The 27,892-nt window shown below is 49.9% G+C and overlaps 1 protein-coding gene across 8 annotated transcripts in view; it reads right to left on the bottom strand.

Annotated features, from left to right (window-relative positions):
• Positions 1-6,553: 6,553 nt before the first annotated feature.
• Positions 6,554-27,892, bottom strand: part of ZNF346 (zinc finger protein 346) — an 81,362-nt gene continuing 60,023 nt past the window's right edge. For 4 of the 8 annotated variants that reach the window (XM_077937463.1, XM_015141491.3, XM_015141492.3 and 1 more), the window contains 2 exons: positions 26,993-27,086; positions 22,884-24,326 (listed from right to left, as the gene is read on the bottom strand). In XM_077937463.1, the coding sequence (XP_077793589.1) occupies positions 24,239-24,326; positions 26,993-27,086 (182 nt within the window). In that variant the 3' untranslated portion in view covers positions 22,884-24,238. Of the gene's footprint in view, positions 6,692-22,883; positions 24,327-26,202; positions 26,306-26,992; positions 27,087-27,892 lie in introns of those variants that run through there. The other 4 variants (XR_013395021.1, XR_013395022.1, XR_013395023.1 and 1 more) reach the window with 2 other exon arrangements.

The following is a 27,892-nucleotide window of genomic DNA, read 5'->3' as shown; positions in this document are numbered from 1 at the left end:
AATAGCTGTGGAATGGCCGGGCACAATGACAGGTGCCTGTAGTTCTAGCTACTAGGAGAGTGAGGCAGGAGGATCGCTTGAATTCAGGAGTTTGAGGCCAGCCCTGGCAACACAGTTGCTCTGTCTCTATTTTTCAATAGAGGAACTGTGCCCGCAGACCTCACCATTAGAGTTCAAGTGTCTGGCATACAGTAGGTGCTCCCTGATAGCTCCGTGCTCACCTGGCTCATGTTTGCCTCACCTTTAAGCCCTTCTCTCCTAAGCATCTAGACTGTGGCCAAACTAGGAGGCCAGGCAGCCTCTGATCTCTGCCCATCCCTCATCTGAATCTCAAGCCCTCTGCTTCTCGTAAGGCACCTTGAGAGGAAAGGAAATGGGCTGGGTGCACCTGTGGTCCCAGCCACTCGGGAGGCTGAGGCCAGAAGATTGCCTGAGCCCAGGAAGTTGAGGCAGCAGTGAGCCATGATCACTCCACTGCACTGCAGCCTGGGCGACAGGCTACTGAGCGAGACTCTGTCTGAGGCTCAGGTCCTGGTTGTCCCCTCTAGCTAGTGTAGACCCTACCTTAAGAAGCAGCTTCCTTTCTCATTGTTATGCAGACAAGTCTAGTTCTTTCCACTCTCACTCCCAAAGGGATAGTGGCATATCTTTGCATAACTCTAAGGCCCATTAAAGCGACTTAAAAGTGTTTTTTTCTTTTTCTTCTTAAGCGAAAGAATGGTCTCCTCCCAAAGATAAATCAGAAAATAATTGGGGCCAGCCATGGTGGCTCATGCCTATAATCCCAGCACTGTGGAAGGCTGAGTCGAGAGGATCGCTTGAACTCAGGAGTTTGAGGCCAGCCTGGGCAACATAGCGAGATCTCGTCTTCATTAAAATATATGTATTAGACCGGGCACAGTGGCTCACGCTTGTAATCTCAGCACTTTGGGAGGCCGAGGTGGCTGGATCACGAGGTCAGGAGTTCAAGACCAACCTGGCGAGATGGTGAAACCCCATCTCTACTAAAAATACAAAAAAATTAGCCAGGCATGGTGGTGCGCGCCTGTAATCCCAGCTACTAGGGAGGCTGAGGCAGAGAATTGCTTGAACCCAGGAGGTGGAGGTTGCAGTGAGTCAAGATCGTGCCATTGCACTCCAGCCTGGGCGACAGAGCGAGACTCCGTCTCAAAAAATAAAAATAAAAATAAAATAAAAATAAAAAAATATATATATACACACACACACACATATGTATAATGTTTTTTAAAAAATTGGTTATCTTTTAAAAACAGTTTGTCCCGATTCTCTTCTCTAGAGACCTGCCTTGCTGGGGCTCCCAGCATAGATGAGGCTCCTTGCTCTGGGAGCTGCCTGTCCAGAGGGGACCTTGCCAGACCTCCCGGACTGCAGGAGGGGTTCAGCTCCCTGCCTCGGGCCCTCTGCTGGCTCCCCTTGTGAATGTGGTTGTGGGCGGGGGGAGCAGGGTGAACCGCCAGCTGGAGCTGGACCCCATATGACTTTCATTCACCTTCCCGGGCATTTCCTGAGTTTACCGGAGCCAAAGGCAAACTAAAAGTTTTCATAGCTCAGGTCATGCAACCTCCTTGTCTCTTGAGATGTGCAAATCCCTCAGACCGGCAACCCTCTGATGTCCCTAGGATATGTTCCCCATATCCCTTGTCTGCCTCCTCTCACGCACTCATAATCTTTCACACTGACCCTCGGCAGAGGCTGACACTCCCTCACAAAGTCATTCGCTCATTCGCTCATTCATTTGAATGATTATTTATTGAAGGTTCATTATGTGGCATCCACTGTTTTAAATCCTGGGGATAAAGCCCCGAATTGGACCTTTATTTATTTATTTATTTATTTATTTATTTATTTATTTATTTTCTTTTTGAGACAGAGTCTTGCTCTGTTGCCCAGGCTGGAGTGCAGTGGTGAGATCTCAGCTCACTGCAACCTCTGCCTCCTGGGTTTAAGTGATTCTCCTGCCTCAGCCTCCTGAGTAGCTGGGATTACAAATGTGCGCTACTACACCTGGCTAATTTTTATATTTTTAGTAGAGACAGGTTTCACCATATTGGCCAGGCTAGTCTCAAACTCCTGACCTCAAGTGATCTGCCCATCTCAATCCCCAAATGCTGGGATTACAGATGTGAGCCACCTCACCTGGCCTGGGCCCTACGTCTACCCTTCAAGGGGCTGCTGATATTGTGGTGGGGACAGACAGATAAGTAATCAGTTACAGCCTGGGAGATAAACTGAGTCAGTCAGGCAGAGCACCTAAGCCTTTCACACTGTCTCACTCTCTTGCTGACATGCAATCCTTCACCAGTCACATTTGCAGTCTCTTTCTCAAAGACATTCAGATACGACTGGGCGCAGTGGCTCACTCCTGTAATCCCAGCACTTTGGGAGGCCGAGGCGGGCAGCTCACTTGAGGTCAGGAGTTCGAGACCAGCCTGGCCAATATGGTAAAACCCCATCTCTACTAAAAATACAAAAATTGGCCAGGCCTGGTGGCCCATGCCTGTAATTCCAGCTCCTGGGGAGGCTGAGGCAGGAGAATCGCTTGAACCCGGGAGGCGGAGGTTGCAGTGAGCTGAGATTGCGCCACTGCACTCTAGCCTGGGAAACAGAGCAAGACTCCATCTCAAAAACAAAAAACAAAAACCAAAAACAACCATTCAGACACACACACACACACACACACACACACACACACACGCCTGCTTAGCAGAGGCAAGAGCCTGTCATACTAAGATCCTGCTGTTAACTTGCCTCTGCCTCAGTTTCTCCACCCAGAAAACAGTCATGCTCCATCTTCTTCTTCTGTTGCCCAGGCTGGAGTGCAGTGGCGTGATCTCGGCTCACTGCAACCTCTGCATCCCAGGCTCAAGCAATTCTTCTGCGTCTCCTGCCTCAGCCTCCCTAGTAGCCAGGACTACAGGCACCTGCCACCATACCCTGCTAATTTTTGTATTTTTTTTTTTTTTTTTTGAGACGGAGTCTTGCTCTGTCGCCCAGGCTGGAGTGCAGTGGCGCAATCTCGGCTCACTGCAAGCTCCGCCTCCCGGGTTCACGCCATTCTCCTGCCTCAGCCTCCCGAGTAGCTGGGACTACAGGCGCCCGCCCCTGTGCCCAGCTAATTTTTTCTATTTTTAGTAGAGACGGGGTTTCACCATGGTCTCGATCTCCTGACCTTGTGATCCGCCCACCTCGGCCTCCCAAAGTGCTGGGATTACAGGCGTGAGCCACCACGCCCGGCCTAATTTTTGTATTTTTGGTTGAGATGAGGTTTCATCATGTTGGCCAGGCTGGTCTCAATCTCCTGACCTCAGGTGATCCACCCGTCTTGGCCTCCCAAAGTGCTGGGATTACAGGCATGAGCAACGGCTCCCGGCTACTCCAGCTTCTTTCTTCCTGGGAGTGTCGGGGGAAATGAACGCATTCCTGTTCCTGAGTTCCTGACTCTTGAGCTCCCGTTACGTGCCAGGCACCATGCCTGTTGTACAGGCATTATATCCTTTAATTCTTCCACCAAGCCAAATGGCATAGGAATCCTTAGCTCTGACTTGTAGGTGAAGAAACAAGCTCAGGGAGATGGAATTACTTTTTTGAGGTCATCTAGCAAGTGAACTGCGGAACTTGAACCCCTGTCTTTGGGGGCAAAGATGGAGCGCTCGGGATAACTCTCCAGAATGGGATCATTGATGCTACCTCATCAAATGCTTTCTGCTTCCATCCTTAACTGTGGCCCGGGAAGGTGCAGATTCACCTGAAGGTGAGTGTGTGGTGGAGGGAGGTGTGGGGGCTGGGACTGGGCACTGCACTCCTTGACCTTTTAGCCAGCAGTCCTGAGAAGACATGCGGCCCCAGGCAGGGGTTGCAGACTCTGTGCTTCTAGAATGCTGGGCTGGGCCAGGAGGGTCTCCTGAGGCCAGGTCCTACCCCCCACCTGCCTGGGGGCAGAGTCGTCGGGGGGTAGAGGGCAGACGTTGCCTGGTGCCAACGATGTTGCTCTTGGATGGCAGCCGGGCCCAGAGAACACTGGAGCTCTTGTGCAGAAGGGCTGCCACTAAAGCCGGCCCGGCCCCTGCCCAGGCCCCACTCCAGCCTGGGCCTGGCCCCAACTCTGGGCCCAGTCTTGTTCTTTTTTTTTTTTCCCCCCAAGATGGAGTCTTGCTCTGTCACCCAGGATGGAGTGCAGTGGCGCAGTCTTGGCTCACTGCAACTTCCGCCTGCCGAGTTCAAGCAATTCTCCTGCCTCAGCCTCCCAAGTAGCTGGACATGCATCACAATGCCTGGTTGATTTTTGTATTTTTTAGTAAAGACAAAAATCACCACCTTGGCCAGACTGGGCTCGAACTCCTGACCTCAGGTAATCTGCCCACTTTGGCTTCCCAAAGTGCTGGGATTACAGGCATGAGCCACTGTGCCCCACCCATTCTTGTTCTTTCTTCATTTTTTTTACATTATTATTGTTATTTTTTGTGTGTGTGATTAAGTTTTGCTCCTGTTGCCCCAGCTGGAGTGCAGTGGCAAAATCTCAGCTCACTACAACCTCTGCCTCCTGGGTTCAAATGATTCTCCTGCCTCAGCCTCCCGAGTAGCTGGGATTATGGGCACGCACCACCACACCTCGATAATTTTTGTATTTTTAGTTGAGACAGGGTTTCATCATGTTGCCCAGGCTGGTCTCAAACTCCTGACCTCAGGTGATCCACCCACCTCGGTCTCCCAAAGTGCTGGGATTACAGCCGTGAGCCATCCCACCTGGCCTCTTTCTTCACTTATTCTCCTTCCTTCCTCCCTCCCTCCTCCTCTTCTTCCTCCCCCTCCCCCTCCTCTTCTTTCCTCTTCCTTACCTCTTCCTCTTTTTCCTCCTCATCTTCTTTGTCCTCTTCTTTTTTTTTTGAAACAGGTTTTATTTTGAGAACATTTTAAAATACAGAAAAAGTACACAGGGTCATACCATACCCGGCTGCTCAGAATTGACAATTGTTCATTACCATTTTTTTTTTTAAGTTGAAACAGGGTCTCACTATGTTGCCCAGGCTGGTCTCGAACTCCTGGGCTCAAGCAATCTGCCTGTCTTGACCTCCAAAAGTGCTGCAATTACAGGGGTGAGCCACCACACCTGGCCTATTTTACCATTCTTTTCCAACCCTTTTCTACCTTGGCTTCTCCACAGGCTCCAGGGAGGTCTGGCTTGGCTGGTCAAAACGGAGGTGACATTGACAACAGCGAATGATTAAAGGTTGGGTGTCAGAGTCAGACAGATCTGGGTTTTTTTTGGAGACAGAGTCTTACTCTCTCACTCAGGCTGGAATGTAGTGGCACGATCTAGGCTCACTGCAATCACCACCTCCTGGGTTCAAGCAATTCTCCTGCCTCAGTCACCACTTGAGTAGCTGGGATTACAGGCGCGTGCCACCACGCCCAGCTAATTTTTGTATTTTTAGTAGAGATGTGGTTTTGCCATGTTGGCCAGGCTTGAACTCCTGGCCACAAGAGATGCACCGGTCTCAGTCTCCCAAAGGGCTGGGATTGCAGGAGTGAGCCACCTTGCCCAGTGACAGATCTGGGTTTGAGTCCTGAAAACTCTTTGTGGTCACGGACAAATCGCTTAACCTCAAGCCTCAGTTTCATTTTCTGTGAAATGGGAATAATACATCTTCCGTGAGGACTCAGTGTGATGATGCATGTCCAGCACAATGCCAATGCCTGGCACATACCCTTGCTCACTAAAGAGCAGCCAATATGAATATTTGCAGCTATGGGCCTGGGACCCACCCAAAAGCATGGGTAACACCCTCCTGTGACCAAGAGGGAGGGACTGAGAATGACCCCTCCTCAGCCCTCATTTCTCCTCATTTCCCACCCATCCTCAATTCTGGGCACATCTGTCTCCAGTTGATACTCTGAGGACAGCAGGGCTGTGAGTTGCAGGTTGCCCAGGGCATTTTTGTGGAGGCAGAGTTTACAGCGGACGGCAGCCTGGGAGAGCTCCGGGGAGGCTTCCAAACCAAGGTGGAGGGAGGGGAACGGGGGAGGAGCGATCTGCGTGAGGTTAGTCCTGGCTAACCTCACTCAGTTCTAACTACCCTGGGCTAGTCCTGGGGCTTCTGAGTCTCAGTAGCACCCCCGGTCCCCTTATTCACTGGTCCCAGATACTACAGACCTGGGCTTTCAGGGTTTGCCAGACTCAGCTCTCTCTAGACTTGGGCCTACAAGCCTCACACCCACTGGGTGTTGGCATGCACATTTGTTTGGAGGAGGGCCGACAGCTGGGAAGTGGCAGAGGCTGGTCTGGAAGAGTGAGAGGGTTGGTGGTCTCCAGGGAAGCAGGAAATAAACTCGTACCCTTCTCTACTTTGCCTGGTGCCCTCCTGGACCATGTAGGGTTTTGTTGGGGTGTGAATAACAGAAAACCTAAGTGACCAGGGCTTAAATGAAACAGTGTATCCATCTCTCACTTAGCCCCCACGCCTAGAGGTGGGTGTAGGTTGGTCTGAAGTCAGGGCTGAGGACACATCTGTTCTCCAGGTTTTTCTCTCATGGTCGCAAGATGGTGGCCTCAGCTGCTGCCATCACATTTGTGCGGAGGCAGGAGGAAGGAAGAAGTTCCAGAGAGTTGAGTTTCCACACAGCAACTCCCAATTTCCTTTCCTTGGCCAGACTGTGACACGGCCACCCCTAGCTGCAAAGGAAGCCAGGAAGTATATTCATTTTGCTGAACACCTTGCTTCCCCGAACCCCTAACAAAACCAGGGGCTATCAAAAAGAAGTGGTGACTGGTTGCCAAAATGACTTTTTTTTTTTTTTTTTTTGAGTCTCACTCTGTCGTCCAGGCTGGAGTGCAGTGGCACGATCTGGGCTCACTGCAGCCTCCGCCTCCCAGGTTCAAACACATCTGCTGCCTCAGCCTCCTGAGTAGCTGAGATTACAGGTGTGCACCACCATGGCTGGGTAATTTTTTGTATTTTCAGTAGAGACAAGAGTTTCACCATGTTGGCCAGACGGGTCTCAAACTCCTGACCTCAGGTGATCCACCTGCCTCAGCCTCCCAAAGTACTGGGATTACAGGCGTGAGCCACTGTGCCTGGCCCCAAAATGACTTCTTTAAACTATGGATCTAACCAAGTCACTCCTCAGCTTTTATTTTTTTTTTAAATCATTTATTTATTTATTTGAGACAGAGCCTCACACTGTCGCCCAGGCAGGAGTATAGTGGCGCAATCTAGGCTCACTGCAATCTGTTTCCTGGGTTCAAACGATTCTCCTGCCTCAGCTTTCCAAGTATCTGGGATTACAGGCGTGCACCACCACACCTGGTTAATTTTTCTATTTTCAGTAGAGATGGGTTTCACCATGTTGGCCAGGCTAGTCTCCAACTCCTGGTCTCAAGTGATCCACCTGCCTTGGCCTCCCCAAGTGCTACAGACTTTGGGATTGCAGGCATGAGCCACTATGCCCGGCCAGCTTATTTTTATTAGAGACGGGGTCTTGTTACATTGCCAGATGGGATTTCAACTGCTAGGCTCACAGGATCCTCCTGCCTCAGCCTCCCCCTTAGCTGGGGCTCCAGGCATGTGCCACTGTGCTGCTACTCCTCAGCTTTAACTACTCTCCCCGCACCACTCACTGGCACCCCCAGCTCCGCAGCCTGACATTCAGGGCCCTCTAGGACTGACCTCTGCTGCTCTCTTCTGTCCCAGCTCCAGTCTCCCCCAAGACACCTGCTCTGTTTTGCAGCTGCAGTGAGCTCCAGGTAGAGCTCCAGGTAGAACGTGCCTGACTGGCTCACACCGTGGCGTTGTTGCTCACACTGCCTTTGTTGCTGAGTGTTCTTCCTCTGTCCTGCCTATCTATCCTCCCTGCTTTCCAGCCATTGTACCAGATACCTGCCATTCAGCTTTCTGAACTCCTCTCAGGCATTCCCTTTTCTTTTCTTTTTTTTTTTTTGAGATGGAGTCTCGCTCTGTTGCCCAGGCTGGAGTGCAGTGGCGCAATCTCGGCTCACTGCAACCTCCACCTCCTGGGTTCAAGCGATTCTCCAGCCTCAGCCTCCCAAGTAGCTGGGATTACAGGCGCTTATCACCACGCCCAGCTAATTTTTGTATTTTTAGTAGAGACGGAGTTTCACTATGTTGGCCAGGATGGTCTCAAACTCCTGACCTCAAATGATCCTCCCACCTCAGCCTCCCAAACTGCTGGGATAACAGGCATGAGCCACCACGCCCGGCTAAAGGATATTTATTAAAGCACAGTAAAGAAGACTTTATTCAGGACCACTGAGATAGTCACAGGGACCATTGCAATGGGATCTTGCAGAGGGGGAGAGAGATTGGGCTCCATTCTGAACACAGCATAGGCGAGTGGGAATTCTGAGCCAAGGAGCAGAGTGGGGAGCAGTGAATGGAAAATGACTAAGAGGAAACATTGGGCATAAGGGGATTCTGTCTAAACTGGCCCAACAGGATTCTTGCTGAGGACAGGTCCATCAGCCATCACCTGGGGGATGGTGGAGGAGGAGGAACCTGATCAGATATCGAGGATGGGCGGCAGTTCTTGCTAAACTAGACTTAGCAGGTTCTTTGCTAAAACTGGATTTTACAGGGAAGTGCACAGATGGACCTAGGTGAAGGCTCAGAAGCCTGAGTAAAATTTGTTCAACCAAAGAATCTTGCCATTGGTAGAAGACCTACATTCCTCTCAACAAGAGCCTCTTGATAGGGTTGCTTGAGTGTTCCCACAACACGTTAGCTGGTTTCCCTCAGAGCTGGTGATCCAAGAGAGAAATATTGAAGCTGCAATGTCATGTATAACTTACCCTCGGAAGTCAGATTCTGGTCACTTCTGCCTTATTCTATTAGTTAAGAGTGAGTTGGCCGGGCGCGGTGGCTCAAGCCTGTAATCCCAGCACTTTGGGAGGCCGAGACAGGCGGATCACAAGGTCAGTAGATCGAGACCATCCTGGCTAACATGGTGAAACCCCGTCTCTACTAAAAATATAAAAAACTAGCCGGGCGAGGTGGCGGGCGCCTGTAGTCCCAGCTACTCAGGAGGCTGAGGCAGGAGAATGGCGTAAACCCCGGGAGGCGGAGCTTGCAGTGAGCTGAGATCCGGCCACTGCACTCCAGCCTGGGCGACAGAGCGAGACTCTGTCTCAAAAAAAAAAAAAAAAAAAAAAAAAAAAAGAGTGAGTCACAGCCAGGCGCAGTGGTTCACGCCTATAATCCCAGCACTTCAGTAGGCCGAGCGAGGAGGATTCCTTGAGCCTAGGAGTTTGAGACCAGCCTGGGCAACAGAGTGAGACCCTCATAAAAAATATTAGCCAGCCGGGCGTGGTGGCTCATGCCTGTAATCCCAGCACTTTGGGAGGCTGAGGCGGGTGGATTGCCCGAGGTCAGGAGTTCGAGATCAGCCTGGTCAACCTGGTGAAACCCTGTATCTACTAAAAATACAAAAATTAGCTGGGTGTAGTGGCGGGTGCCTGTAATTCCAGCTAATCGGGAGGCTGAGGCAGGAGAATCGTTTGAACCTGGGAGGCAGAGTTTGCAGTGAGTCGAGATTGCACCACTGCACTCTAGCCTGGGCGACAAGAACGAAACTCCATCTCAAAAAAAAAAAAAAAAAAAAAAATCAGCCAGGCATGGTGGGGCATGCCTGTAGTTCCAGCTACTTGGGAGGCTGAGGTGGGCGGACTGCTTGAGCCCAGGAGATCGAGGCTGCAGTGACCTATTATTGTGCCATGCACTCCAGCCTGGGGGACAGAGCAAGACCTTGAATCAATCAATCAATCAATCAATCAATCAGTAAGTACAGTGAGTTGCTACTTACAGCCCGTATTAGGGGATGCAGGGTAGAAATTAAACTTGACCTCTTGAAGGGAGGGGTATTATAAAATGTAGATGTATTTTATTTTTATTAAAAAAAATTTTTTAAGACGTCTTACTCTGTCACCCAAGCTGGAGTGCAGTGGCACAACCATAGCTCCCTACAGACTTGATTCCTGGGTTCAAGCAATCTTTTTGCCTCCCAGGTAGCTAGGACCACCTAGGGATGCATCACCATGCCCGACTAATTTTTTAAAGTTTTTAGTAGAGATGGAGGTTTCACAGTATTGCCTGGGCTGGTCTTAAACTCGTGGCCTCAAGCAGTTCTCCCATCTTGGTCACCCAAAGTGCTGGGATTACAGGTGTAAGCCATTGTACCTGGCCTTATTTTTATTTTTTAGAGACAGGGTCTCACTATGTGCCCAGGCTAGACTTGAACTCCTGGGCCTACGTGATCCTTCTGCTTCAGCCTCCTGAGTAGGGTGCACGTCACTGTGCCCGGCTTTTGTGGACATCTTTTACAACTGCTGTAAGACTTAAAACATCCTGTAGAGGAAATATTTATCATCTGAACCTTTAGTTTCTTTCTTTTTTTTTTTTGAGACGGAGTTTCACTCTTGTGGCCTGGGCTGCAGTGCAGTGGCACGATCTCAGCTCACCACGACCTCCGCCTCCTGGGTTCAAGCAATTCTCCTGCCTCAGTAGCTGGGATTACAGGCATGTGCCACCACATCCAGCCAATTTTGTATTTTTAGTAAAGACAAGGTTTCTCCATGTTGGTCAGGCTGGTCTCGAACTCCCGACCTCAGGTGATCGCCCGCCTCGGCCTCCCAAAGTGCTGGGATTATAGGCATGAGCCACCGCGCCCGGCCTAGTTTCTAGTTTTGAGGAGTACTCCCATGTGGCAGAGCTCACCTCTCATAGTAGAAGCTGAAAACGCTGTAACTACTACCGCAGTTTTTCTTCCAGCTAAAGCCCAGGTTCTGCCAGTTAACAGCATCCACTTCAGAGAGTCAGTGATGCCCAGGAGTGGCTTGGGAGGCTTGAGAGGCTTGGGAGGCCTAGGAGAAATGTTCCCTGGTGGGGGCTGCAGTAACAAGAATGAGCTCCTGGGGCTGGGCGCGGTGGCTCACGCCTGTAATTCCAGCACTTTGGGAGGCTGAGGCGGGTGGATCACCTGAGGTCAGGAATTTGCGACCAGCCTGGCCAACAGGGTGAAACCCCATCTCTACTACAAATACAAAAATTAGCTGGGCATGGTGGCATGTGCTTGTAATCCCAGCTACTAGGGGGGCTGAGGCAGGAGAATTGCTTGAACCTGGGAGGTGGAGTTTGCAGTGAGCTGAGATTGTGCCATTGCACTCCAGCCTGGGCGACAGAGCAAGACTCTGTCTCAAAAAAAAAAAAAAAAAAAATGAACTTCTGGGGTACAGAGCAGTGGTACTGGGCACCCTTATGCATGTCTGGACTGACTGGGCTAAGGGCACAGGCAGGAGTTTTCAGGGCTTAGTGTTGGTGGGGACAACGGTATCCTTCTTACACTTACTCTGTGGTATGATACAGGCAGGATCCTGCTCATGTAGCCTGAGCTCACTTTTATATATCTTTTGCTTCTTAAAATCTTTAAAATGTTTTCTCCATGTATAAGGTTTTTTTTTTTTTTTTTTTTTTTTTTTTTGAGACAAAGTCTCACTCTCACCCAGGCTGGAGTGCACTGGTGCAATCTCGGCTCACTGCAACTTCTGTCTCCTGGGTTCAAGTGATTCTCCTGCCTCAGCCTCCTGAGTAGCTGGAATTACAGGCGTGCACCACCACTCCCGCCTAATTTTTGTAGTTTTAGTCGAGACACGGTTTCGCCATATTGGCCAGGCTGGTCTTGAACCTCTGACCTCAGGTGATCCACCCGCCTCAGCCTCCCAAAGTGCTAGAATTATAGGCATGAGCCACTGCGCCCACCTCCGTATTTAAGTTTTTTTTTTGTTGTTGTTGAGACGGAGTATCGCTCTGTCACCCAGGCTGGAGTGCAGTGGTGTGATCTTGGCTCACTGCAAGCTCTGCCTCCCCGGTTTATACCATTCTCCTGCCTCAGCCTCCCGAGTAGCTGGGACTACAGGCGCCTGCCACCATGCCCTGCTAGTTTTTTGTAATTTTTTTTTTTTTTTGAGACGGAGTCTCGCTCTGTCGCCCAGGCTGGAGTGCAGTGGCCGGATCTCAGCTCACTGCAAGCTCCGCCTCCCGGGTTTACGCCATTCTCCTGCCTCAGCCTCCGGAGTAGCTGGGACTACAGGCGCCCGCCACCTCGCCCGGCTAGTTTTTTTTGTATTTTTAGTAGAGACGGGGTTTCACCATGTTAGCCAGGATGGTCTCGATCTCCTGACCTTGTGATCCGCCCGTCTCGGCCTCCCAAAGTGCTGGGATTACAGGCTTGAGCCACCGCGCCCGGGCTTTTTTTGTAATTTTTTTAGTAGAGACGGGGTTTCTCTGTGTTAGCCAGGATGGTCTCGATCTCCTGACCTCGTGATCCGCCCGTCTCGGCCTCCCAAAGTGCTGGGATTACAGGCTTGAGCCACGGTGCCCGGCCAAGTTTTTTTTTTAGATGGAGTCTCACTCTGTTGTCCAGGCTGGAGTGCAGTGGCACAATCGCAGCTCACTGCAACTTCTGCCTCCCAGGTTCAAGCGATTCTCCTGCCTCAGCCTCCCGAGTAGCTGGGATTATAGGTGTGCACCACCATGGCCAGCTAATTTTTGTATTTTCAGTAAAGACAGGGTTTCACCATGTTAGCCAGGCTGATCTCAACCTCCTGACCTCAAGCGATCCACCTCCTCAGCCTTCCAAAGTGCTGGTATTATAGGCATGAGCCACCGTGCCTGGCCCATCTATAAGTATTAATATAAGTATTAAGCATAAAAAAAAATCTGTAAGTATTAAGCCAACTTCTTTAATGCTTCTGGTAGTTCTATGTACTTAAACTAGCTGGCTTGTTTCTGTTGCTTACTGCTGAAAATCTTGGCTGATATGTTTTGAGGGCCCTGGTCTTGCAGTCTCTCTCCTTACCTTGTAGCACATTCTCCCTCCTTTGGGTTGACAAGCATCTTCCTCCTCAGAGCCTTGGCACATGCTGTTCCCTCTGCCTGGAACATTCCTTACCCCCACCTTCCCACCCACCACTCACTCACAGGCGGATCACTCAGTTTAAATGTCATGTCCTCAGGGAGACCTTCCCTGGCCCACCCGCAGTCCGGGCTTTGGCCTCCTGCTACACACTCTGGCTGCACTGCTGTTTTCCTTTGCAGCCCTTTGTTACAACTGCTACAGGTCATTTGTACACAGGAGTCCTCTAGGGAAAGTGTGTCTCAGTCCAGGGTCCTGGCATATAGTTGAGGCTGAGGAAAAATCAGTTATGTTTCCCTCACTCTCTAGGGAATCCCTTCTCTTTTTTTTTTTTTTTGAGACGGAGTCTTGCTCTGTCGCCCAGGCTGGAGTGCGGTGGCGCAATCTGTTTGCTGCAAGCTCCGCCTCCCAGGTTCATGCCATTCTTCCGCCTCAGCCTCCCGAGTAGCTGGGACTGCAGGCGCCCACCACCTCGCCTGGCTAATTTTTTTTGTATTTTTTAGTGGAGACGGAGTTTCACCATGTTAGCCAGGATGGTCCCGATCTCCTGACCTCGTGATCTGCCCACCTCGGCCTCCCAAAGTGCTGGGATTACAGGCATGAGCCACCGTGCCCGGCCGGGAATCCCTCCTCTGTCTGACCCTAACCGCCCTCTGCCCTGGAGCTGCTCAGCCCCTATCAATTTTTCTGACTCTCAGGGAACATTTTCGTTCGGTTGCAAGACACAGATACTCAAAAATCAAATCTGCTTACAAAAATAGTAAATGTACTGGCTCATGCACTTTTGTTTTTAAAGAGATGAGGTGTTGTTGTGTTGCCCAGGCTGGATTTGAACTCCTGGGCCTAAGAAATCCTCCTGCCTCCATCTCCTGAGTAGCTAGGGCTCCAGGAGCATGACTCTAAGTCCTGGTATGAATCAGGCTTCAGAAACAGCTTGATCCTGGTTGCCAATAGTATGGGCAAAACTCAGTCTCTCTTCTGTCTTCTTCTCTATGGCAGGTGCTCCCTAAGAAGTGACAAAGAAGGCCACGAACAGCTCTGGGCTCAAGACATTCCCACTTGGCAACTTCTCAATTGTTCTGGCAAAAGCCAGGAGAGTGGAGGTCTTCCCCACCTAGACTACGTAAGCTGAGGGTGGGGTTCTTCAAAGAAAAGCTTGTTATAGGAAGAAGGCTAAACAGACACTAGGAAGCTTCCGATTATTATACCTAGTGATTCTGTGAGTGAAACTGTTCCCAAACTTAATTATTTAAAACAATGTATTATTTCTCACAATCCTGTGATTAGCTGGGCTCGGGTGGCAGTTCTGATTACGCTGTGGATTGGCTATGCTAGAGGGTCTGGGATGTCCTCCCTCACATGCATGGAGCTTGCTGTTGGCATCTGGTCTGTGGTCGCCACACGATCTAGCCCAAACTTCCTCTCACAGTGTCAGGAAGCTGCACAGGCACTTAAGTCCTAACGTTGGAAGTCGTACAGTCATGTCACTGAATTCTCTAATCAAAGTAACTCACAAGACTAGTTCAGATTCAAGAGACTGGGAAATGGACTCCCCCACCCATCTTGACGGAAGCAATGATAAAGTCACATTGCAAAAGGACACAGGCACAGGGAGGCAATGATTCATGAGAGGCCATGATTGAAAGAATCAACTATGCGCCACAACTCGCCTCTTCTAGTTCCTTTCACTAAGCCTCCTCTCACCCCAGCAACCTGGCTACTTTGACCTTCATGACCACTAGAGGATCATCTCCCTCAATAAGTCTTTCTGGCCAGGTGTGGTGGCTCATGTCTGCAATCCCAGAACTCTGGTAGGCCGAGATGGGAAGATCGTTTGAGCTCTGGAGTTCAAGACCAGCCTGGGCAACACAGTGGGACCCTGTGTCTACAAAAAATAAGATAATTAGCTGGGTGTGGTTGTGTGCACCTGTAGTCCCAACTACTCGGGAGGCTGAGGTGGGAGGATCACTTGAGTCAGGGAGGTCGAGGCTGCAATGAGCTGTGTTTGCATCTGCATTCCAGCCTGTGTGACATAGTGAGACTCTGTTTCAAAAAACAAAATAAATGTCTTTCCTGTGAAATCCCAGCAATGGTCCCGACCAGACCATACCCATTTTTATTCATTTATTCATTAACATATTCAATCACCAAGCAGTTATTAAAACATAACCACAGTCCTATGCTAGGGACCAGTATCATAAGACCCAATTCCTGCCCTCAAGCAATTTCTAGACCCAGTTCCTGCCCTCAAGCAGCCTCTAGTCTAAAAGAAGAGACAGGGAATTAGATCGCCATAACACAGCATATTAAGGGCTATGCTAGAGGGGAACACAGGGCATCTGGGAGCACAAAGGGCAGCCAACTAGGCCTTGGGGGCCAGTGATCTCTGGATGAATGGAGGTCCCTAGGTTGACAAGGCGAGTTGGAGCAAGTATTAGGCAGAAATCTTGGTCACAAGTGATAGAAACTCAACTCCAGCTGACTTAAGGAAAAGTCAAAACTAGAAAGTCCTGGGGGATATTAGCTTCGGGCATAGCTGGATCCAGATAGTCATCCGAAATGAGTCTCCTCATCTGGAGTGCAGTGGCGCGATCTCAGCTCACTGCAACCTCTGCCTCCCGGGTTCAAGCGATACTCCTGCCTCAGCCTCCTGAGTAGCTGGAACTACAGACATACGCCACCATGCCTGGCTAATTTTTGTATTTGTAGTAGAGACTGGGTTTCACCATGTTGGCCAGGCTGGTCTTGAACTCCTGGCTTCAAGTAATCTGCCTGCCTTGGCTTCCCAAATGCTGGGGTTACAGGTGGGAGCCACCGAGCTCGGCCTCCTCTGTGTTGGCTTAGTTCTGAAGCAGGCTGTCCTTACATGCTGGACACTAACAGCTGAAGACTATGACTGTGATTACTCAGGTGGGTCACAGGCTCACATCTGGAATCAGTCCCTCGGAACCACAGGGTCTGAGAATGGAGCAGGTTTGTCACCCAGAGGAGAAAAGGAAAAGAAGGGCTGTGGCGCTGGCCTGACATCAGGTGTACTCCTAGACAGGTGACTAAGTTACAGCCCTCAAACAGAGAGGGCCTCTGAGGGAAATGTCCTGAGGGAACCAGAAATCGGCCTTGGGAATGAGCAGATGTGCTAAGATCAAATCTCTCTCCAAGGCTACTTCTTGGTTGTATAAGCTCTGCAAGACTTTGTCCCTGACTTTCCCCTGTGAAATAAAGTCTTCTCCAGTTGTCCTGAGGGTTCACTGAAATAGGAAATACAGGGGCTCTTGAAGTCACCATGTTCTCTTCCCATTAAATCAAACAGTAAAGTCCCAGGGCGGGTCTACCTTGCCAGAAAAAAGAAGCGGACTCCACCTAGTGGCTAATGGGGTCATTGTGCTGTGGAGTTGACCATTTACAGAACTGGAAGGTTTCTTCAGCGTTTTGATACTCCTAGACAGAGGAAGCAGCATATATGAACAGTAAGCTTGGGAGAGCCAGGCCAGGGACGGGTCTGCCCTGTCTCTGTAATAGGGCTTTTCAAAGGGCAGAAAGGGCCGGGCGCGGTGGCTCAAGCCTGTAATCCCAGCACTTTGGGAGGCCGAGATGGGCGGATCACGAGGTCAGGAGATCGAGACCATCCTGGCTAACACGGTGAAACCCCATCTCTACTAAAAATACAAAAATTAGCTGGGCGCGGTGGCGGGCGCCTGTAGTCCCAGCCACACGGGAGGCTGAGGCAGGAGAATGGCGTGAACCTGGGAGGCGGAGCTTGCAGTGAGTGGAGATTGCGCCACCGCACTCCAGCCTGGGCGACAGAGCGAGACTCCGTCTCAAAAAAAAAAAAAAAAAAAAAAAATCAAAGGGCAGAAAGGTGAGGTTAGGTGGATGGATGGTCAGAGGGAGAAAATGTTCTTCCTATTGTATTTTACACTAGTGACTGCTCATCAGAGCATCTGGTCTGGGGGTGGGGACAGCTCATGTGGCAGGGTCTGCTGTGAGGGAAGGGCTTTCTTCTTTTTTTTTAAGAGGCTCCCACTATGTTGTCCAGGCTGGACTTGAACTCCTGGGCTCAAGCGATCCTCCTGCCTCCGCCTCCTGAGCAGCTGGGATTACAGGCACATGCATCACACCTGGCTTAGGGCTCTGGGAGGAAACTCTACCTGTTCATTGCTACTTCTTTAGGATTTGAGCTGGGAACTATGATTTCTTCTAACTTCCACTTCACAAGACAGTATCAAGGCCTCGGGTCACATATATCTGGTGGCAGTGCTCAGACCAACACTTAGGGCCCCTGAATCCAAGGCCATTGTCCCTCATGCCATCCCTCATTGGCGGCTATATAGGTACATGTCTAGATGTGTCTGCACTGGTGGGTTGTTATATTCAAACAGCTGCTTTGCATCTAGCTCTGGGCTAAGAGCATGATTCCACTTCCTCTTGTTTCCATTTCATGCATGATTCCATTTCTTCCCCTCAGGTGTGACACCTGAGTAGTGTCACTGGCCAAAGAGCCCTGGGCCTGGGATAAGCAGGGGCTCCCCAGTAGTGGAGGGTGACTTTTCGCTGGACCCCAGTAAAGAATCACTTGTAGCCACTCTGCTAGTTTTCCCCCCGCCTCAGTCAGATCGAATTAGGATTCCGGCATTTCATAAATCACTGAATCGTATTACATGGGGCTATGCCAGATGCCATCTGCTTGTGGCCTTATCCCCACTCCAGGGGCACTCAGGGCTTACTTCAGGTCAACAACAGAAAGAGCAGCAGTTACCATTTATATAGCATTTATCATGTGTAAGGCACTGTTAATTATTTCATATCTATCTATTCTTTTAATTCTCACCATAACCCTATGAGGTAGGTACTAATGTTCCACCCTGAGGCAGCTTTGTGATGGCAGAGCTGGGATCCGAACCTTAGCTGCTTGCTTCCCAGAACCTGAGTTTTCGCCACTACACTAGACTACCTCTCCAGAGCTGATGCCTCTCTGAGACCGTCCCTAGGCACTAGAGCCACGAGCAGAGGCTCCCTCTCATGCTTGCCTGCTGTATACACCAGAATGGCCAATATTAAAAAAACTGACACCACCAAGTGCTAACCAAGACGTGGAGCTGCTGGAGCTCCCACACACCGCCGGTGAGGATTTAAGTCAATAGAGCCACTTTGGAAAACGGTCTGGCAGTGTCTAGACAAGCTAAACGCATGCCTACTCTGATCCCACGCCTAAGTCAATGAGTGAACATGTGTACCAAGCAACATGTACAAAATCCTTCATAGCAGTTTTATGATGCCCCCAAACCAGGAACAACCCAATTGTCCCTCAACAGGATGGCTGGGCCAGGCGTGGTGGCTCACGCTTGTAATCCCAGTACTTTGGGAGGCTGAGGCGGGTGGATCGCTTGAGCCCAGTAGTTTGAGACCAGCCTGGGCAACACAGTGAGACCCCATCTCTAAAAAATCATGAAAAACTAGCTGGTAGGCCGGGCGCGGTGGCTCAAGCCTGTAGTCCCAGCACTTTGGGAGGCCGAGACGGGCGGATCACGAGGTCAGGAGATCGAGACCATCCTGGCTAACACGGTGAAACCCCGTCTCTACTAAAAAAATACAAAAAAAAAACTAGCCGGGCGCGGTGGCAGGCGCCTGTAGTCCCAACTGCTCGGGAGGCTGAGGCAGGAGAATGGCGTAAACCCGGGAGGCGGAGCTTGCAGTGAGCTGAGATCCGGCCACTGCACTCCAGCCTGGGCGGTAGAGCGAGACTCCGTCTCAAAAAAGAAAAAAAAAAAAAAAAAAAAAAAACTAGCTGGCATGGTGGCATGTGCCTGTAGTCCCAGCTACTTGGGGGGCTGAGGTGGGAGGATCACTTGAGCCCAGGAATTCAAGACCAGCCTGGGTAACAGAGTGAGACTCCACCTCTACAAAAAATAGAAAAAATTAGCTGGTGTGGTGGCATGTGCCTGTAGTCTCAGCTCCGTGGGAGGCTGAGGTGCAAGGATCACTTGAGCCCAGGAGGTTGAGGCTGCAGTGAGTCTTGATGGCACCACTGCATTCCAGCCTGGGTGACAGAGTGAGAACGTCTCAAAAACAAAAACAAAAAAGTAGGATGGCTAAATTGTGCTATATTCAAATAAAGGACCACTACACAGCATGAAAAAACTCAGCTTTTTTTTTTTTGAGACAGAGTCTTACTACGTCACCTAGGCTGGAGTGCAGTGGCGTGATCTCAGCTCACTTGCAACCTCTGCCTCCCGGGTTCAAGTGATTCTCCTGCCTCAGCCTCCGAGCAGCTGGGATTACAGGCATGCGCCACCACCATGACCGGCTAATTTTTGTATTTTTAGTAGAGACAGGATTTCACCATGTTGGCTAGGCTGGTGTCGAACTCCTGACCTCAAGTGATGTACCCACCTTGGCCTCCCAAAGTGCTGGGATTACAGGCATGAGCCACTGTGCCTGGCTGGAAAAAAAAAACTGAACTTCTGAGACATACAGTAACGTGGGTGAATTCCACAAACTAATATTGTGCAAAATGTATGATTCCATTTTTATAAAACTCAAGAGCAAGCAAAACTAATCTACAATGATAGAGGTCAAAATAGTGGTTACTTCGGGGGACACTGACTAGGAGGGGAAATAAGGGAATGTTTTGGGGACCTGGCAATGTTCTGTATCTTGATATGGAGGGTGACTGCCCCAATGTATACATATAAGTGAGGACTCATCAAATTGAAGCCTAAAATTGGTGCACATTACTGAATGTGTGGTGTACCTAAAAAAGTTCGGAAAAAAAAGGAAACAGTTAAACAATTTCTGGGTATGGTGCACAGTTGTTTTTGCCCCCTCTTCCCCCTGCATCCATTCCCCCTCAATCTGGAAAGAGCCCCTACAACTTTCTTCTTTTGGGGCTGCGTCACTCCCTCTCTCAATATGTTTTAGGTGGAGGTGACTCAGCTTTAGGCACATGACCCAGGCCCCAAATCAGAGTGCCTTTTCCCCTAGCCACAGGGATTAATTCAGGGATGAGAACAGGACTAAAGCAGTTGAGGCAATCCCAGATATTTTGTTGGAACTAGTGGAGAAAGGTGTTCTTTCCACTGTTGTTACTAACGTATCAGGATAGAAGCCTGGGGCTGCTGGTGGCCACCTTGGCACCTCTTGGAGAGAGCTTGCCTGAGAGAGGGCACACAGAGGAAAGCAGAAGGACAGAAAATTCTTCCTGATGAGACCATCTCCGAGTATGGGTCCAGCTATCACTGTATGTGGATTTTTCATTAAGTGAATCAAAACATTCACTTTTTTAGCTAATCGCTTTGGTTTGGCTTTTTTTTTTGAGACAGAATCTCCCTCTGTCGCCCAGGCTGGAGTGTAGTGGCGTGACCTCGGCTCACTGCAAGCTCCGCCTCCTGGGTTCACGCCATTCTCCCACCTCAACCTCCCAAGTAGCTGGGACTATAGGCACCCGCCACCACGCCCGGCTAATTTTTCTGCATTTTTAGTAGAGACGGGATTTCACTGGGTTAGCCAGGATGGTCTCGATCTCCTGACCTTGTGATCCGCCCGCCTTGGCCTCCCAAAGTGCTGGGATTACAGGCGTGAGCCACCGCGCCTGGCCTGATTTGGGTTTCCAACAGTTTAATAATTGGAATCTAATACATTGGGAATGGACAAAATTATGAGAAAAATGGAGGGACTTGGAATATAAACATTGAGTCTTGTCTCATCTGTTTCGTGGGTGCTGCCCCTTCCCTGAGTGACTGCTCACCCTGTGAGACCATGGCACTGTTAGGAGATGGGTGAGGCAGGCTGCAGGGGCCATGTGGGAGAGACTCTGGTCCTCACTTGTAAAGGGTTCCAGAGCAAGTCTAGAGAACTGGATTCTACTCTCCATTTTGTCACTTCTTAGAGGCAAGACCTTGGGCAAATCATGACACCTCTTTCAGCCTTGTTCCTTCTCTCCATGGTTTTTATTTATTTTATTTTTTATTTTTTGTAGAAATAGGATTTCACCATGTTAGCCAGAATGGTCTTGAACTCCTGGCTCAAGTGATCCACCCGCCTCGGCTTCCCAAAGTGCTGGGATTGCAGGTGTGAGCCACCCTGCCTGGCCTCCTTCTCTATATGGAATATCAACTCTTAGCTCAAAGGTTGTTACGCAGATCAAATGCTAGTTTCCCAATCTCTCCAGCTTTTTCATACCCTTGGCTGAGTCAGTTCCTCATCCTGGGCTTTCTTATCATTGTCATCATGATCTTTGACCGTGTGTGAATCCCCAAGGGCAAGAAAGTGTTAATCTCTAGGTCCCCTTACCAACAGGGCTGGCCACACAGCCGGCAGGGACTACAAAGTGGTCTTGCAGGCCGGAGGCTCACGGTATGATAGCCCATTGACCCTCTGCCCTTCATTTCCTTGCTTGGTAGCTGGGGCTGAATCCGACATACTAGGTGGCTTAGAAGGACCCTGGGGAATTGCTGGAGCAGTCTGATCTTGGGAAGCTGAGAACCTCCCCTGGGGCTGTGTAGAGCCTTTCACAGCAGACCAGGAGCAGGGGCTGAGTGGTGCTGAATGGGAGCTGAGGCTGCCTGGGCCCCTTCCTCAAACCTGGCTGTCTACAGTAAAGGATGGACAAAGAGCTCCTGAGGCCATAACACCCCTTCCTTTTTTTAAATTTTAAAAATTATTCTTTTTAGAGACAGGGTCTTTCTTGCTCTGTTGTCCAGACTGGAGTATGGTGGCATAATCATAGCTCACTGCTGCCTTGAACTCATGATTAAAGCGATCCTCCTGCCTCACCCTTCCAGGTAGCTAGGACTATAGGCATGCACCACCACACCCAGCTATCTTCTTTTAAAATTTATTATTTATTTATTTTTTTGGAGACAGGAGTCCTGCTCTGTCACCTAGGCTGGAGTGCAGTGGCACGATCTCGGCTCACTGCAACCCTCCGCCTCCCGTGTTCAAGCGATTCTCCTGCCTCAGCCTCCCGAGTAGCTGGGACTACAGATGCGTGCCACCATGCCCAGCTGATTTCTCCATTTTTTATAGAGACAGGGTTTTGCCATGTTGGCCAGGCTGGTCTCGAACTCCTGACCTCAGGTTATCCACCTGCCTTGGCCTCCCAAAGTGCCTGGATTACAGGCATGAGCCATGGCACCTGGCCTTAACATTTATTTTTATATATATTTTTTTGGAGATAGAGTCTTGTTATGTTACCCTGGCTGGAGTGCAGTGGTTATTCACAGGCATGATCATAGCATACTACAGGCTGGAACTCCTGGGTTTGAATGGTCTTTCTGCCTTGGCCTCCTGAGCAGCTGGGACTATAGGTGCATGCCACCACAGCTGGCCATAACACTCCTCAGCTCATTTTTGAGTCATGGAAAATGCTCTTTCAAGAATCACCAGGCCTATGATAAGTCCCATGGAACAAACCTATCACTGTGTAAGAGCTGAGCAGGAAAAAACCATCTCTTCTCATACACCTCATTCATTCATTCATTCAATAAAACTTCATGATACACCACTATGGACATCAGGAAGTAGAGACGAATAAGGCTGGGTCTCTGCCCTAAGTGATTGGCCTGGAAAGCCATACTGGACACAGTTTCCATACTGGCCTCCTTGTCTCCTTTCCTGCCCCTCCCTGCATTCCTTTACACAACAGCCAGAATTCTCTCAAACATAAAGCAGATCCCCAGCTTAAACCCTTTAAAGACCTTCACGAGGCCCTATGTGACAGGAGAAGCAGGAGAACATGGATGAGAAGATGAGGCTGTATTGAGTTCAGGGCAACTGAACTCAAGGGAGACTTTCACAGGGTGCTTGACTCTGTCCCAACTCCTAAAATGACTACTGGGGACTACTGAGGTCTGAATGGGGTGGGGGTGAGGGGTCAAGACAGACATACTAGATCCAGTGGCAATATGGCTCAAAACCCTAGGTCTGTTAAGTTGCAGTCTGGCTCATGGGGGAAATTCTTTATTTGGATGCTTCAGTGACCAAGAGACAGAGCATTAGACACACATCAGCACACACATACACACAAACACACACACACACACACCCACATGATATGCAAAGCAAAGGCATTTCACAGGTGAAGGGATAGGGAGTGGGGGAAGGAGGCCACGAGAGCAGCTAGGGGCTTCTCTGACACAATGAGGAGAAGCCTCTGATGGTGACACTCCTTGGAATTCTTGCCTCAAAGCTACAAGGAAAACTCTATCCCTGTGGACTCAGTCCCAGGCCACAAAACAGTAAAGACAGAGAAATCTGGGTGTGGGGCCCGGGGGACACCTGCTCCTCACTGTAGAAACCTGCATCAGCTCTCTATTTCTTTCCCTGGGACCCAGAAATCGCCTGGTGGATGACGGGGAAGGCTAGCACCACAGCAACCTGGGCAAGGTGGTCTGCTGCACAAGGGGGAAGAGAGGGCGAGTAGGGCCGAGGGTAGCAATGAACCTCACAGCTGGCTGGCATGAGGCAGTTTGCCTTTAGGGGCAGAACCCTCAGGGAGACTTGCATGTGGGGCACTTTCCCATGTGACCTTGGGTCAGAGCACCTCTGATGGAGGAGGGGAAAGGTCCCATCCCCACTGGAGTGTCCTATAATCCCAGTGGACATGGAGGCCGCCCCCAGCCCCAGCTCGTTGCTAACTGCTGCAGATCCTTAGCACCATTCAGGAACCGTGGAGAGGGCAGCGGGGGGAGCAATGCTCCGCCAAGACTGTGTCACCGCTCCAGGAGGAGACTTCACAGTTGGCAGAAACCTGCGCAACTGGCCATATCTGGTCTAAGGCTCAGGAAAGCCTGCACCTTCTGGGGGAAGGCAGAGTGTTGTATTAGCTCCAAGCTTCCATGTTGCAGCCATTTCCTCTGTTTCCTGCCTCAGCCCAGGTTTGGCATGAAAGTTCCAGGTTTCACTGGAAATGTCTAGGGCCCAGGGAGATCTCTGTTCTTTAGTTGCAGGAACTGGCCCAAAACTGACCTTTAGAGGAAAGACAGGTGGCTGGGGCCTCAGCACCTATGGCCCAGAGGGGCTGGGGAAGGGGGAAAGCCACCCTCCAAACTGCCACCGGTGAGACCCCAGGTCTCTCAATACCCTTGCCTCCCCTGTCATGACCTACAGGACTCCTGCCAAAGGGGAGCAGCAGGAGTGAATTAGCCTGGACCAACCAGAGGCTGTCTGTGGCCCAATGCTGCCTCAGGCCTGTGTACTTTCCTGGTGAGAACAAGGAGTGAGAGGGAGCCAAGGGCTGAGCAGTCACGGGAAGCTGGCTCACGGCTGGCCCAACATGGGATGCTGGGCAGAATCACCTCTAGTCTTCCAAGGTGGTTGCCTCTTTCTGAATGGGTTGCCTTTGCATTGGAATCTGGCCCAGGGATGATGCCACTGTTTTTGGTGACCTGTATTTGAGAAGGAACAAAGGAACAGGGTCAGTGTGTGGCAGCTGTATTGGCTTATTGCAATGATAGCACTGCCCTGTTAGGGCCTTGGAGTAATAGGCAGGGCACCTTTCCTTCACTGAGGTCCACTGTGGGCTGGCAGAATGCTGGATGCTTAGCTTCCATCATTCCATCCTCATGGCAATTCTAGCAAGGTGAGAAGCAGCATCCTCATTTTACATACAAGGAAAGTAAAGTTCAGAAAGTTTAAGTGGCTGGCCCATAGTATGTTTTTTTTTTTTTTTCTGAGATGAAGTCTCGCTCTTGTCGCTCAGACAGGAGTGCAGTGGCGCGATCTCTGCTCACTACAATGTCTGCCTCCCAGGTTCAAGCAATTCTCGTTACTCAGCCTCCCAAGTAGCTGGGATTATAGGCGCCCGCAACCACGCCCGGCTGATACCTGTACTTTTAGTAGAGACAAGGTTTCTCCAGGTTGGCCAGGCTGGTCTCCAACTCCCTACCTCAGGTGATCCACCCGCCTCGGCCTCCCAAAGTGCTGGGATTACAGGCGCGAGCCACCGCACCCGGCCGCAAAGTATGTTTTTAAGTGGTAGGTTCAGGACTGTAGCCAATGCCTTTTCACTATACCAAACCACTGCCTACAGGGCCCTATACAAACTCATTCCATTTGGTAGTGGCAGAGTAAAATGAATGGGCTTCGAAGTCAAACAGGCTTGAATCCTAGGTCTAACTCCAAGTAACCAAGTGAACTTGGGCAAGTCAATTAACCTATCTGATAATTAGGCTTTCTTTGGTTGTAAAAGGCAGGGGTGGGGGGATATCCTAATTTCAGATCTTTTGTTGAGAATTTAATGAGACTGAAATCAGGTGTTCAACAAATTATAGCTTTATCCTTACAGAATTAGAGGCTTTTTAAAAATTTTGAGACAGGATCTCACTCAGGCACCCAGGCTGGAGTACAGTGGTGCCATCATAGCTCACTGCAACTCAAAGCTCACTCCACCTCCTGGGCTCAAGCTATTGTCTCATTTCAGCCTCTCAAGTCGTTGGGACTACAGGTGTGCATCGCCACACCTGGCTAACTTTATTTTTTGTAGTCGGGGTCTTACTACATTGTCCATATTGGGAGAATTAGAGACTTACTGACTTGCCCAAGGTCACAATGCTGGAAAGTTTAGCAAGAGAACAGTGAACAACACTAGCACTTTCAGGTATGGGTAGCCCCACGGCGCGGCTCTGGTTGGCTTCAGGTTGTCTGTTGTAACTGCCATCATCCAAGCTGCAAGGGAGGTATGTATGCTGAAACACTGTGGGACTGAGTTGCTGGGGCTTGTCTCAAGTCTATACCTAAGAGTACCCCCAAAGTAAAAAACATATCCACAGGTAAAGAGGATGATCTGCTACCGTATGAGAGAGGAGACTCCAGGCAGAGTAGAGAGAACTAAGGACATTTTTTACACCAATACTCTGTGTTTCCACCACCTTTAAATCATTCAGCTCAATGAGCAAAGCAAAATCAATGACCAAAGTCAAACAAACATTTCAGCAGCTTGCCCGCCTGAAACTCAGTTTCCTTGTCTGTAAAACGGGAATTCTGCTACCCATCTCAGAAGGTTATGCTGGGGCCAGGTGCAGTGGCTCACACTTGTAATCCCAACACTTTGGGAGGCCGAGGCAGGCGGATCACTCGAGCTCAGGAGTTTGAGACCAGCCTGGCCAACGTGGTGAAACCCCATCTCTACTAAAAAAAAAAAAAAGGTTATGTTGTGGCACACTGCTCATACCACACATTTCCCTTCAGAGAGGAAGGGACAGAACCACGTAGGCCCTCCAGACCAGGTCCTATCCTCTTTATATCAATGGTGCCATAACCTACTTTTGAGCCTGACGCCTTGGGAGGAGCATGCTGTGGGCCAGATAGGCTTCAAGTTGAATCAAGACCGTGCTTCATTCACATCACCACTTTGAATGCTGGTTGTCTATATGTGTAAAATGGGAATAATTATCTTTCCTCTCAGGATTGGAAGGATTACCTGAGAAAATATGCTTGACATACGACCTGCAACAGAAGAGGGGCTCAAGGAATGTTAGTCACTTCCAAGATTACCATGAACAGGTAACTCTCCGTTCACCTGGTTCCTTCAAAACCCTTATCACAATCTGTGATTATTGGTTGTTTACTTGCTTAGTCTGTTTCCTCCCACCAGGCTGTAAGGTCATGAGAGCAGAGGCTGGGTCTGTCTTGGCCACCATTCAGAAGATGCTCAATATATATTTGATTAATGAATGAGAGGGCCTGGTCATATTTGATAAAAACCTATAGAGGGAACTCCTGCCAGCAAAGGATAGGGTCTCCAGGCCAGTGGAAGAACACTTCCCCAGAGTGCTACAGACCAGGAAAGCCAGGTGTTCTTAGGGTTCCACCAAGAAAATCATGTATGCTTCTCTATTAAAACCTTCAGCCCAACGGCTCCAAAGACTGGGCAGAAGCCGGTAGAGAAATACATATAGAGGAGACACTTGTTCCTGTTAAATGATTTATCTTCTGTTCACTGAAAAAAGGCTGCCAGGATTCCACTTCGGCCCAGAACTACCTGGCTTTGTTCTGACGCAGAAGTCCTGGGCTCCTGCTATGGATCCTAGAATTTCAAAAAATGGTTACTTACTGGTTCTTGTGTTTGAAGCCGCTGACATGAGCTTGGTACTGTTCTATGGAGTTCAGCACTATCTTACATGTTTTGCAGGGGTAGCCCTTTCCAGCTGAAACACATCAAAATCAAGATCTTAGTTATCCAGTAAGAAGTAACCTAAAGACTGTTGCTTTTCAGAGTGTACAAATGCCCTTCTTAGAACTGACAGGTGAGGCGAGGTGAGGTTGCTGGCCCTGATGAGAACCCAGAGGCCACAGTGCTCAGGAGGCACAGACTGCGTGCCTGTGTGCTTCCTGGGGTTGGGAACATCCTCATTCCTGTGTCCCCCGTCCCAGCATAGAGCCCGGCCCAGACTAGCTGAGTGATAAAAGAATGACAGAACAAAGAAGTGACATTTGGTGTCTCTTCTAACTTAACTGTGCTAACTGGCCTCATTAAGGATGCCCTTCACTGAGAGATCTCTGGGAAGGTGCCACTCTCCGAGGGCTTGCAGTAACAGTAATTAATGAGAATGCTGGTTATGAAAATCAATCTGTCTTTCTACCCTGGGAATCACTGACTGTATCTCACTTTACCAGGGCTGCTCCCATGACAAAGTGGCTTTTCCCACATGGTCTGGTAGTGAGTGAGGAGCCAGGAGAGGGAATTGAACTGCTGGTTCTGCTTTCATGTGACCTTAGCTAGATTCCTTCCTTTCTGAGCTTTTTCTTTTTTTTTTGAGCTCTGTGGCCAGGCTGGAGTGCAGTGGCACGATCTCGGCTCACTGCAACCTCTGCCTCTTCAAGGGATTCTCCTGCCTCAGCCTCCTGAGTAGCTGGGACTACAGGTGTGTGCCACCATGCCCAGCTAATTTTTGTATTTTTGGTAGAGACGGGGTTTTATCATGTCGGCCAGGATGGTCTCGCTCTCTTGACC

The sequence above is a fragment of the Macaca mulatta genome, chromosome 6 (assembly GCF_049350105.2).
Source record: "Macaca mulatta isolate MMU2019108-1 chromosome 6, T2T-MMU8v2.0, whole genome shotgun sequence".
Lineage (NCBI taxonomy): Eukaryota > Metazoa > Chordata > Mammalia > Primates > Cercopithecidae > Macaca > Macaca mulatta.
The sequence above is the reverse complement of the archived record's forward strand: the minus strand, read 5'-3'. Positions and strand labels throughout refer to the sequence as shown.